The sequence below is a fragment of the Enhydra lutris genome, unplaced genomic scaffold (assembly GCF_002288905.1).
Source record: "Enhydra lutris kenyoni isolate GAN:26980312 unplaced genomic scaffold, ASM228890v2 scaffoldscaffold40, whole genome shotgun sequence".
Taxonomy (NCBI): domain Eukaryota; kingdom Metazoa; phylum Chordata; class Mammalia; order Carnivora; family Mustelidae; genus Enhydra; species Enhydra lutris.
The window spans coordinates 6,095,276-6,108,955 of NW_019154124.1; the positions used below are offsets into that span (position 1 = coordinate 6,095,276).

A 13,680-nucleotide genomic window follows, 5' to 3' on the forward strand; every position below is an offset into this window, starting at 1 on the left:
AAAAAGAACCAAAACAAAACAAAACCCTGTGCTCCTCACAGATACTCTGTTTACATTTTTGGGATAAATCTTTCTAGATCCATCCAAATCTATATATTTATATAGTTATAAAATACGTATCTTAGCTATTTACCTGGGCACTAAGTAGTCCATCTGCCATGGCTGGATTTTCAGACAAGTTAACAAGCAGTTTCAAAACTTGAACCTGAAAGAACAGTCATACTGATTTATTTCAGACCCGTGAGCATGGATTTGCTCTCCCTGGCACACCATCCTCTCAGTGTGTCCACATTTTAAAGTCCAGCCTGGGCTTCAGTCTCCGGCTCAAATTCTGTACCCCAGGGAGCCCTCTCCTGTACAGCACTCCCGGAGTACTGCTCACATGGCAGGGTTAGTGAGACCGTATTCTTCCGGCCACATTGTCAGGGAGAAGATGGTGAATGTCTGTCTCACTGTCAACCTGCCTCGCCCCCTAACCTAGGGTAATAAGCTTAATATTATTTTACATAAATGAGCTTTATTACAATTACTGGCAAGTGAAATATGATCTTTGGAACAAAAAAAGGACTCTCTCAAAGCTTGTTTATATTTAAAGTATGAAGATCTTGGAACAGTTTGATTACCAAGACTAGATAAACATACAGTCCTTTTTAGTAGGTTACTATGAAACTTTGAGCTTATCTTTTTATGTGAAAAATGTTTTTTAAAATTTATTTAAAAATTTTGTTTCTAAAGATTATATATATTTATTTGAGAGAGTGTGCCAGCACAAGCAGAAGGGAAGGGCAGAGGGAGAGGGAGACGCTGAAGGCAGATGCTTGACCAACTGAGCCACCCAGCTGCCCCATGAAAAATGTTTTTAATATCCTTCAAGTAGGCAGTGATAAATAATGGGCAAACAAATGTTAACTTAGAGCTGACAACTAAAATATCAGCATTCCCATCACTTAGAACTTAGTACCGTAGCGTAGCCCCCCTTATCATTCCTTTTTTTTTTTTTTTAAAGATTTTATTTATTTATTTGACAGAGATCACAAGTAGGCAGAGAGAGAGGAGGAAGCAGGCTCTGTGCTAGCACAGCCCCTGATGCGGGGCTTGATCCCAGGACTCTGGGATCACAGCTTGAGCCGAAGGCAGAGGCTTAACCCACTGAGCCACCCAGGTGCCCCCCCTCTTATCATTCTAAGGGGATATATTTGAAGACCCCCCCCCAACACACGCCTAAAATCATGGATAATAGCAAACTATATATATACTGTTTTTTTCCTATACATACATGCCTGTGCTAAAATTTATAGATTGGGTGCAGTAAGAGATTAACAACAATAATAAAATAGAACAATTACAGTAATGTACTGTAATAAGTTATATGAATGTCATCTCTCAAAATATCTTTCTAATTTAGTACATGTGCTGCTGAAGAGACACTCTCTGAAAATATCTTCGTGTTCTGTACTTACCCTTCTTATGATATGAGATGATAAAATGCCTATGTGACTAGAGGAAGTGGGGTGAATGATAGGCGGTGTGACGCAGCCTATGATGGGAAGCCAGAAGGATCATCTGCGTCCCAACTGTGGTTGAGAGCAGATGACAAACCATGGAACGCGAAACCACGGATGGGGGTGGGGGAGGGTGGCACGGGGAGCTACTGTAGTAACAACATTCAAAGAGAATTCCTGTTCAAAGACACAGGTCATACAAAGCTATACTTTGTATAAGATACTTGAAATGACACAAAGTGAGGAGTGGGGAAGGAGGAATGTGCTCTCTACTAGACCTGGAAGGGAACCCAGATCTTTATTTTAGAAAACCTTTTGTATGACAAAGATCAATGTTTAGAAAACATTGTGTGTTTCCGGTAGAACATTTTTATTTATTATTTATTTTTAAGTAGCCCCGACATGAGCTTGAACTCATGACCCTGAGATCAGAGTTGGGTACTTAACCAACTGAGCTCTCCAGGAGCCCCTCCTATAGAACATTTTTAAAAAGCGATAGAAAAGCACAAAGGAAAAGGAAATTCACCCCTATTTCCATGACCAAAACCAATCACTAAGTTTTGTTTCTTTCTGGTCTTCACACACCTGTATACTTACACATTCCATATTCATGTTGTACGTACTAACCTGTTAAGCGGGATAAAAGGCTTTGCTTAATTTATCAACTATTAAAAAAAAACTTATGAAATTAATACATCGTCATGATAAAATGGAAACTGTGCAGAAGGGAAAGTAGGGTGAAAACAAAAGCCACTGTCCCACCTGCCCATCTCACCCCCCAGCAGAAACCCCAGGTAACGGTTTCTTGTTTAGGCAGAGGTCATGTTTTTCAAACAGATATTCCTTATGAATTACAGCCTCTTAAGAGAGGAAAGACCACTTCTAACTGTTCGTGCGGATCTGGTCTGGCCTGACTGGCTGCCAGCAAAAATAATAGGTTTAGGGATAAACACTTGTCTCCAAGGGCAGTGAGGTTTTAAGAAAATGGACATGAGTTCTGAAACAGGAAGGTCCCAAACGTAGGATCTAAGTCTGGATGAAGTAAAAATCCACAAGGCCCACTAGTGGCCAACGCGGGCAGGTTCATAACCGGGGAACAGTCACAGCAGTAATAATTATTTGTAATTTGCATAACAATATTCTAATTCATAATTATTCAGTTAGAAGCCTGAATTAAAATTCCACGTTGCTATGCTCTGGAAGGGAGTAAAACATGAGAAAATAATTTACAAACACAGCTGCGGATTAAAAAGCCACAGGTAGAGGCTCCTGGGTGGCTCCATCAGTTAAGCCTCTGCCTTAGGCTCAGGTCATGTCTCCAGGGTTGGGGGATTGAGTCCCACGTCGGGCTCTCAGCTCAGTGGGAATCCTGCTTCTCCCTCTGCCTGTTTCTGCCTGCTGCTCCCCCTGCTTGTGCTCTAACAAAATCTTAAAAAATATATATATAAATAAAAAGCTGCAGACACCCCTTGCTTTTCAAATGTCTGCGTTATGCCACCTCACTTTTATAAAAGACCCATGTTACTGGTACCTATTTCCACGAACCAAAAGAAATCCAAACAGGATTTTCATTTAAAAAGAAATAAAGAAAAAAAAGAAAGCAGCATTGGGTGTTCTGCTGCGTGTTGGCGGGGCAACACCCCCAGGAGGCACGCGCAGCACGTCAGCACGGAGTGGCCATAGCTGCGAACATCTGTGCTTGTCTTGATTTATTTTGTGCAGCTGTTAACAAGATATGTTCCAAGCTATCAGAAAAGTCTGACAGGTTTTTCTGGGGGCAGGGGTCTGGGAACGTTCAAAAGTGTTCCCATATAAATTAACCGTAAGTGCTGTTCTGCCTCACACCACCGCGGCTTAGGCAAGGTTTCAGGGGACCGCCCTGCTTCCGGGGGACGCTGGGGTGTGTATTCTGGTTTGAACCATGTGAAGTCCTCTCATCACATGTGCCATCTTGTGGTGGCTCCACGACAATTCTTTTAAGCCGTTAGTTTTCTTTGCTCTCTTTGCAGTTTTATTAACACAGGATTTATTTATGTTTATCTTACATTATCTATATTTGGTTATGAATCAGTGTTGTGCCCAAAAGGTTGTTCTACTATGGTGAGATCTCTTACTAAAAATAAGATTTCTAAAAAGTCATTTGGTTATTTACTAAGAAAATATCTAAAATGGGTACATTTTCTTACAAATGGATTACTGTCCAAAAGTTCATTTGCAACTTGGAACTTTGTTTTTCCATAAAAAATGAGTTTAATGTTATAATTGGTGGTTGGGTCCCAGAAGACCAAAAAAGCAAGTTTTCTATCCCAGAAATGCCATACCAGGCAATGGAATGGAAAAACAAAGCAAAGATAGAACATACTATTGTGGTGTGAGTCATCTTCTAAGAAGTCATAGAATATATTAAAACACAGACCACGTCTGAGACAGATCCATACGGCCCCAAGGCCAGACTCGCCTGGCTCTGAACTCCTTGTTCCTCCTGAGGTTTTGGGTAAAGCAGCTGCAGACACAGGCAGAGGAGAGCTCTGTCCTGTAGTTGTGATGCTGTAAGGCAGAGGGAAGGGTTTCCTCTTCTCTCTCACTGGAGAGAGAGATGTCAGTGGTGCACGCACTTTGGAAACTGCCCATGGATGGAGCGTATTTCAGAAATACTGCTAATAAGAGTACTACATTTGGGGCGCCTGGGTGGCTCAGTGGGTAAAGCCTCTGTCTTCGTTTCAGGTCATGATCTCAGGGTCCTGGAATCGAGCCCCGCATCTGGCTCTCTGCTTCCCCCTCTCTCTCTGCCTGCCTCTCTGCCTACTTGTGATCTCTGTCAAATAAATAAAATAAAAATCTTCAAAAAAAAAAAAAAAAAAGAGTACTACATTTAATTATGAATGCCTTTAGGTACATCTTAGACCAGATCCAAGTCCCTCTGGCTACTGGAAATGTGGAAAGCCCAGAACAAATTTTAAAAGGGCTACAGTGAGGCTCTCCTGTAATCACATTTGGTGACCCCAGAAATAACGTGAGTGATGTTGAGTATCTCGAGTGTGGTCCTTCTAAAACGCTCTTGCGTTTTTCTCTCAACTGTGTGAGGAAAAACTGCATTTTTCTCTCAATTGGTGTGTGAGGAACACACACCGGTATTGTAAAATGCTGATCAACACAACTCATCAGAGCCTTTGATCAGTCCACCTTCTGTTTTTATGCTATTTCTTGAAACATGGCACGTGAGAAAAATGCGCACTAATTGGAGAGGTTTACTCAAGTTACTTTCAGGGGGTGTGTTCTGAGATCCTGCTTAGTCTCCATAGCCTCCTACATCTGCATTACTGGTCAAAATCAAGCACCAGACATCCATTACTAACTTAAAAGTGGTTTTCAAAAGTTTTTTTTCTGCAAATAATGGCTAAATTAAAAAAAAAAAAGTTATAACCTCAAGGGGAGCAAAAAATTCAATTAACCAGCATTATCACTCAAAGACTCCTGTTAGTCAATTATGTCTAATTAAACCTGGTGTAGGGGGGAAGCTGGCTGTATCACTTTAGTAAAAGGTAAACTCATTTTTGGAAGATCAAATGAATACTAATCTATTGGTAAGTGAAATAACACATTTTCACAAATTCATTTTGAGGTTGATTACTTGGGGATGAAAGTAATTTACTTTTGGGGCGCCTGGGAGGCTCAGTTGGTTGGGCGACTGCTTTCGGCTCAGGTGATGATCCTGGAGTCCTAGGATCAAATCCCACATCAGGCTCCAAGCGCCATAGGGAGTCTGCTTCTCCCTCTGACCTTCTTCCCCTCATGCTCTATCTCACTCTCTCTCTCTCTGAAATAAATAAAAAAATCTTTAAAATATAATAATTTACTTTCTTGGGCTCGTGAAAAGGCTTTTAGTAAACTTTAACTATACTTGCTCTTTTTTGAGGGATATCAGCTTAAGATGGGGGACTTAAAATTCATTTCCAATCTTAGAAATCTTGATGCCTCAGCTCTTTGTACTTCCGAGTCAAAACTGCTTCATTCGTACCTTGGTACTTCCATTTCCTGTAAGCAGCACTTGGAACAGGTCTGTGATGTAACTGCGAAGCATGTGCTGGTGGTCATCGGTGACCGTCATGTTTGTCAACAATCTCAGTCCGGCCAGTTGCACAGCAGAGTCCAGGGGCCCAGAGAGGACATCCTTGCAAACTTGATTGATGTATACCTAGAGGTCGGGGGGAGAAAGTGAGCATCTTAGAATATCCCGAAATCTGTCTATGACCCAGTAACTTCTATACAGCAGAGGAGGACAGTAGTTCAGGGGGAGGCTGGCTCCTCAAAAACGATGGTATTTCTCTCCAGCCCTCAAGCTTTGGAGGATTTTTTGTTTGTTTTTTTTTTTTTCAAACAACCTTTTAATGCCAGGCACTGTGGGAGCATTTTACAAACACACCCCACTTAATCCGGAAGACACCTCTAGTGCGGGTGTATATGCATATGTGTGATTAATGGGCACTTTACAGACCAGGGCAAGTCCTCAAGGAACCTGGATCCCTGCCCAGTATCAAGCCAGCTGGTGGGGGAGCAACGTCCAATTCCAGAGACCATGCTCTCAACACCAGCGGCCTCTCAACTGTTGGGGGCCTCCCAGCTCAGTCTTTCTTTCTTGTGAGCTGCTTTGTTGGGCACACGAACATGGAGGAGGAAGACCTGTCTGGTCATTCTGGAACACGGTAAGTACCTTAACAACAGGGTCTAGGAACCACATCATGTTAGAAGAATAGGGGGATCAAAGTGAAATAGAATTTTTCTCTAGGGTTAGTTCTATCAACAGTAAGCCGAGGCAAAATTATCTTTACCTGGGTATATGTCTATGATCTGCCCCTTCCTGATACTATGACTGCCACTGGCAAAACGTAATACAATGCCGGTAGTACTCCTACTTCACACCTGATAGAATGAAACCCACCGTGATGGAAAATTTTCTGGAACTGTTTTCTATTTCTGGTCAGGATCTTACCAGCTTGGAAAAAGCTCATAGATGTCTCACAGATAACAGATAACTGCTATTCACCTAACTAAAACACCCTAAATTCCAACTGATAAGAAAAAGTTCCTAATATAAAATGCTAAGAAATGACCAACTGTCCCATAAGCCAGTATTAAGCTTAAAAACAACAACAACAAAAAAAAACTGAAAACATCCATGTTACCCTAGAGTAATGGCAGTAAAGAGATGAAATTTTTAATCTCGATTTAGAGCTAAATGTCATTTACTAGCCACCTGGCTCTCTTTGGCCACAATCTCATTACACATCTGTCCTTCAAAAAAAAAAAAAAAGCCATTTTCTCAGCTATTTATAAATAATTTATTTTCTTTCTTTCTTTTTTTATTTATTTCGCAGACAGAGATCACAAGTAGGCAGAGAGGCAGGCGGGGGCGGGGGGAGTGGGGGGAAGCAGGTTCCCTGCTGCGCAGAGATCCTGATGCGGGGATCAATGCCAGGGCCCTGGGATCATGACCTGAGCCGAAGGCAGAGGCTTTAACCATTGAGCCACCCAGGTGCCCCTAAACCATTTATTTTCATAAGATGTTGATGCCTTTCTAAGAATTTCCTAAAATGTGTTGAGCATTCAGATCCTTATTATCTCACTGGTTCAAGTTCAGTAACAAAATCACCAGATGGGTCACATCAGTTATTCCTGAGGCTGTGTCTACCTCCCTTTGCTGCTTCCTTCTGGAATTCCCTCCTTCCCCAACTGTGCTTGTAGAAATTTCAGACATTCCTCTTTTTTTTTTTTTTAAAGATTTTATTTATTTATTCCAGGGAGAGGGAGGGAAGGGGAAGCAGAGGGAGAGGGACAAGCAGATTCCACACTGAGCGTGGAGCCCAACGTGGGGCTCCATCCCAGGACCCTAACGTGGGGCTCCATCCCAGGACCCTGAGATCATGACCTAAGCTGAAACCAAGTCAGATGCCCCCCAAACCTTAGACATTCTTTAGAGCCAAGCTGTACTCTATGTTTTACAAAACTTTTGGATGAGATCTCTCCTTTCTCAACAGTATTTTACTTACATGTTTCCTTGAAGTACTTTATCATGTTCTACCTTGTATTACACCTATTTATGGCCTTTTCTCTTTCTAGCTTTCTTAAAACAAGAGTTAATCATGTTCATTTGTAAATTCTACCACAGAGCAGGACCTCAGGAAATGTTGAAATAGCACAATTTCCTAATTTCCTTTTCTGCTGGTATTAACAGACTCTGGCCAGGTTCCTTTAGCACAGTTGGATTACCATGAATCCCAAATTCAAAAGCCCAAGACATCTCTTATTGGCTGGTTCAGATTCCTCCTTCCTCAGCCTTATTCTCCATAAAAAATGGGCAGAGGACCTAAATATTTTTCCAAAGAAGACCTGCAAATGGTCAACAGGTACATGAAAAGATACGCAGTATCACTGATCATCAGGAAAATCAGGAAACCAGGGAAATCCAAATCAAAACCACAATGAGGTTATCACCTCACACCTGTTAGAATGGCTAATGTCAAAAAGACAACAAGCATTGGCAAGGATGTGGAGAAAAGGGAACCCCTATGCTCTGTCGGGGGAATGTAAATGGGCACAGCCATTATGGGAACACAGTAGAGGTTCCTCAAGAAATTAGAAATATAAACTACCATAGGATCCAGCAATTCCAGTTGTGTATTCATCTGAAGAGCTCGGGAAGAATAATTTGAAAAGATACACGCACCCATGTTCACTGCAGCATTATCCATAATAGCCAAGACACAAAACAACCCGTGTTGACAGATGAATGAATGAAGCCAATGTGGTCTGTATATACAATGGAAAATTATTCAGCCATGAAAAGGAAGGAAATCCTGCCATTAGCAACAAATGGATGGACCTTCAGGGCATTATACCAAGTGAAATAAGACAGAGAAAAATACTGGAGATTTCCCTAAAAGAGATATGTAAAAAAGCCCAACTCACAGAAACAAGAGAGGCACGGTGGCTGCCAGGGGCTGAGGGATAAAGGAAATAGGGAGATTTGCTCAAAAGGTACAAACTTCTACTTAGAAGACGAGTAAGTTCTGGGATCTCATGTACAGCAGGGTGACTACACTGTATTACATAAAGGTGCTAAGAGGAGAGATCTTAAATGTTCTCACCACGTAGACACAAAGGGCAATTACGTGAGGTGACAGAGGTCTGTAACTAACCCTATGGTTGTTTTCTCTGTCATTTATAGAAAACTTACACATTTGCGGTCTCAGGTAACTTACCTTTATCTTGACTTGATTTTCAACATTCACACTCAGGTTATTCAATGCATTTAAAGCTTTCTCTTTAATACTGTGGTTGGGATTGTTGATTTTGCTTCCAATGACTGGAATACCACCTAATTCACGAATAATGACCTGAGAGGGGAAAAAACAGGATCATGCTTCAATACCCACTCCCTTCATCAAATTTTTTGGATCCACAAATACAAAATAAAATTAATGACTCTTTGGAAATAACTTCTCTATGCACAATCTGTAGTTCTTATTTTAAAAAATTACTTCCTATAATTTTATTTTTTTAACATATATATTTTAAGATTTTATTTATTTGAGAGAGAGAGAAAGAGAGAGTATGAGAAGGGGAAGGGTCAGAGGGAGAAGCAGACTCCCTGCCGAGAAGGGAGCCCGATGCGGGACTTGATCCTGGGACTCCAGGATCAGGACTTGAGCCGAAGGCAGTTGCTTAATCAACTGTACCACCCAGGCACCCTACTTTCTCTAATTTTAAAGGTAAAGAAAACAGATTGAAGATTAATTAAGATACATAATTATTTAAGAACTATAGCTTGGAGATCTATAATGAAGATTGGTAGAGCTACTGAAATGATATCAAAGCAATTTACAAACAAATTATTTTACTTTGAAATAAGTTATATGATTTTCCTATTACAGACACAAGTGTTAGGATTTAGGATACCAAAGTGACATTTTGCTAAAATGTATTCTTTGGAATACAAATCCCTCAAGATGTTAACAGATGTTCCATTAAGACAAGGGAGGTTCCATGGTCCAGTAAGTTTGAGAAACTCTGGGTTTAAGTGTAGACGCTTCTTTATTGTGAAGCACTCAGATGTTCATGAGTATTGACAATTTCCAAGAGGGGAGCACTGAACGGAGTATTTCCATGAACTATACACAAAAGAGAGGGTCATTTTTCAGTGGGGGTGGGGAGTTTTAGGAGGAAGCACCTACCAACATCTTGAAGAATTAGAGTTCTACACAATTTGAGAAATGATGCCCAAATTTTCAAAGAAAAAATAATCTAGGGATTTCTCATACTTGGTTCCAAAACGACGCTACTTTGTGCCTTTGGCCCCAGTACTGAACGATACATTAACCACTTCAGTTCTTACAAGAAAAGTAAGTTGAGAATTACTCCTGTCAGGATAAAACATGCCCTTCTACGAGGGAAAGAATGAGACAGTCTCCTGGCGTCATCCACTTTTTATCAACAGCCCCAAACCCTACTCTACTGTCAAGAATGGGCTCAGCAGTGGGACGAAAAGAAACTCCCTGTGCAATGCCAGGTTCTTCCTAAGGATCTGTGATTAATAGAAAACAGTTGTTGTTGTTTTTTTAAACTATCCTATTAAGGCAGATCAGGGCACTGTAATTTACGACGAGGGGCACAGACTCCATTACCCAGGAAAGCGCTTGTTCAGCCAGTGGCTATGGAACCAGTTTCACTGCAGCTCCTCTCTGAGGGAGCAAAACTACGGGATCAGAAACCGCTCCAGGCACGCTAATGAATGAGTCACCATCTGCTGTTTTTAGCTGCCGGGCACCTCTCTCCACTGGGGCAGAGAGAGCACCTCCCCTATCCTGTTTAGTCCCCGATGGGGCTGCTGGTCGAATGTGCTCCCATTCATCCCCGCCGTCCGCCTGTGGGGTGCTCCCATGGGGTCTGGGATGCCACAGAACAGCCCCTGAGCCAAAGGGCTGGCACCTGACTGCGGCCGAGCAACTCCGCCATTGGGATCACCGGCACAGGGATGAAGGCTGTGGAGGCCAGAGGCTTTCTCTCCATCCCAGTGACAAAACCCTCTTTGTGGCCAGAGAGATTAAAAAAAACAAACAAACCCAAACCCCCAAACCCAATACACAAAAAGGAGCAGGGCTAAGCAGAGCCAAAAGATGGAGGGGGTGAGAGCGCTCTGGTCACGCTCTCTGTAACCTTAAACCGTTTTCACTTGTGCCTGAAGCCAGAGCTATTCTTTGATGCTCAAGTTAACCGAGCTCAGTATTTTCCCTTTTTGTTTTAAAATAATGTAAGTTGGGTTCTGTCACTTGCAACGGAAAGAATACGAGTAATCAACAAATATTCTTTAAATCTCCCTGTAAATCTCCAGAGCTTTACAGTAAACCTTGCCATGCTGGCAAAAACTTGACTGAAATAGAGTATAAAATCAACATCATTTTTTCATGACAAAGTTATGAAAAGTTCATAATGTTTTTATGACCAAGTCAATGAAATGCATTAGCTGAAAACCATTACACTTAAAAACCAAAAACAAAACCAAAAACTTTCTCCTTGGAGGTAGTGGGGAGAAGGAAGCATTCCAATCCAGCACTCTAGACCTCATGTTAAATCTCTACTGGTAGAAGGGTTTACACTGGTCAGCGGTTGTCGATGGTCCTGGCTCCCCCTGCCTTCGAACCCCCCACAAAACCTACATATAACGGAAAGCATGAAGTTCAATGTTAGATGATTTCACTGTTCTCCTGCAACACTGCTGAATTTTAAATAATTAAAAAGGCCACGTAATGCTAAGTGGAGTAGATCACACTTACCACAAATGTGATGCCTGTGACCAACTTCCTAGGGATCTAGAATCCCAGGAATACGAATGTCACTATTCGGCTGTGCTTTTCAGAAATAAACAAACGCTACGTGGTAGGTACATATCCCCACACTGTACAGATGAGGAGAGAGGGGCTCCAGGATTAAATGCCTTATCAGGATCACAATTAACTGCCAGTGTGTAAGGATGGGGGGCACCCACTCAGAGACAAAGGTACTTACTTGGTTAGCTGAAAAGGCTGCATTGTTACCCAGAGTGACCAAAGCTCTTTCAATAATTACAGGATCATTAGTTGACTCAAGCAGGTAGAGGAGTTTCTGGAGCTGGTCAACGTTGAGGACATCATCATGGGAACCATTGGTTAGGTCTTCTGCAAAAGAACAAAATGATTTAAAATTCATTTAAAATCAATATGAAATTAAAAAATTTTTTTTTGTTAAAGAGAGCTCACAAGTGTGTGAGCGGGGTCGGGGAGAAAGGGGGAGGGGCAGAGGGAGAACCTTAAGCAGGCTCTACTCCCAGCACGAGCCTGCCACGGGGCTCTGTCACAGGACCCTGAGCTGCAGTCCAGTCCGGCACCTGACTGACTGAGCCACTCAGATGCCCCTAAAAAAAGTGTTTTTTTAATTTAAAGTTTTTATTTGCTTATTTGAGAGAGAGTGAGTGAGCATAAGTGGTGGGGAGGGGCAGAGGGAGAGGGACAAGCAGACTCCTCGCTGAGGGTAAAGCCCAATGTGGGGCTCGATCCCAAGACCCTGAGATCATAACCTGAGCTGAAGGCAGACACTTGACCGATGGAGCCCCCCAGCTGCCCCAGAAGTTTCTTTTAAGTAACACAGAATGCATGCTCTGATGCCAGGCACAGTTTAGGCACTTCATATGCTTTATCTCATTTAATCTTCAAGTAACCTTTGGAAGAAGATATTAAAATTCTCAATTTACAGATGGGAAACTGAGGCTTACAGACATTAAGAAATTAGCCAAAGGGGGAACGTAGGTGGCTCACTTGGTTTAAGCATTCGACTTTGATCTCAGCTTAAGTCTTGATCTCAGGGTAGTGAGTTCAAGCCCCACACTGGGCTTCCCGAAACTCAGCATGGAGCCTACTTAAAAAAGAAAAGGAAAGAAAAAAGAAATGAGCCAATGGTCACTTGATAATTCTCCCTCAGTGAGGCACTGCATACCAGAGCACATTCTTTTCCTTCTTTAAAAATCAGGTACATGTATCCAATGGAACACTTGCCTAGAGGCATACATTACTTAAGGAAAAGGATTTAATTAAGTAAAGCTTTTTGATCATAATTTTTTAAAAGATTTTTATTTATTTATTTGACAGACAGAGATCACAAGTAGGCAGAGAGGCAGGCAGGGGGTTGGGGGGGGAAGCAGGCTCCCTGTTGAGCAGAGAGCCCGATGTGGGGCTTGAGCCCAGGACCCTGGGATCATGACCTGAGCCTAAGGCAGAGGCTTAACCCTCTGAGCCACCCAGGTGCCCCGTGATCACAATTTTTGGAGCACCTCAGGTAGGAGAAAAATCTGTGGGAGTCACTCAATCATGTTGCCAGTGTGGCAGTTTTATTTGGTTTACATGGACATGGCCTGATGACCAGGATACAGTCCTGCTGGGGGCAAGGACAACAGGAAAGCTTCCATTCTGAGTAAAAGCTACAGCAGTCAAATGCTGGATCTGGTCAGTGACTTAGAATTTAGCTCTACCTTAAAAAAAGAAAAAAGAAAGAAACAACCTATTTATAGAAATTATCACAGAAAAAATAGGAACTATTTTATAACACCATCATTGTGTTATAAAAATAGAACATGAGTCCTGAAAACTAAAACCATGAATATAAGTTAGTGCACGTGTCCACAGAACACGGCTGGGGCAGGGGCAGCCTACACAATAGGTGCTATATGAGGTCACATCTGTGCCTTTTTTTTTTTTTAAACGATTCTTTATTTATTTGAAAGAGAGAGAGAAACCGTACCTGCACACGTAAGAGAAAGGGCAGAGGGAGAGAGAGAGGGATAAGCAGGGAGGCTAACGCGGGGCTCAATCCCAGAACCCGGAGATCACGAAGTGAGCCAAAGGCAGATGCTTAATTGACTGAGCCACCTAAGCACCCTGTGCCTTGTCTTTTTTATTTTTATTTTTTTGAAGATTTTATTTGACAGACAGAGATCACAAGTAGGCAGAGAGGCAGGCAGAGAGAGAGGAGGAAGCAGGCTCCCCGCGGAGCAGAGAGCCCGATGCTGGGCTCGATCCCAGGACTCTGGGATCATGAACTAAGCCGAAGGCAGAGGCTTTAACCCACTGAGCCACCCAGGCACCCCTGTCTT

General features: G+C 42.2%; 1 protein-coding gene across 2 annotated transcripts in view; it reads right to left on the minus strand.

The window, feature by feature from the left end:
* LOC111155343 (armadillo repeat containing 10) overlaps window positions 1-13,680 on the minus strand; it is a 37,082-nt gene that overhangs the window by 1,637 nt on the left and 21,765 nt on the right. The window contains exons 2-5 of one of the 2 annotated variants that reach the window (XM_022515495.1): window positions 11,565-11,710; window positions 8,762-8,896; window positions 5,521-5,697; window positions 134-205 (exon numbers count right to left, since the gene is read on the minus strand). In XM_022515495.1, coding sequence (XP_022371203.1) covers window positions 134-205; window positions 5,521-5,697; window positions 8,762-8,896; window positions 11,565-11,710 — 530 coding nt within the window. Of the gene's footprint in view, window positions 1-133; window positions 206-5,520; window positions 5,698-8,761; window positions 8,897-11,564; window positions 11,714-13,680 lie in introns of both variants that reach the window. The other variant, XM_022515494.1, reaches the window with a different exon arrangement.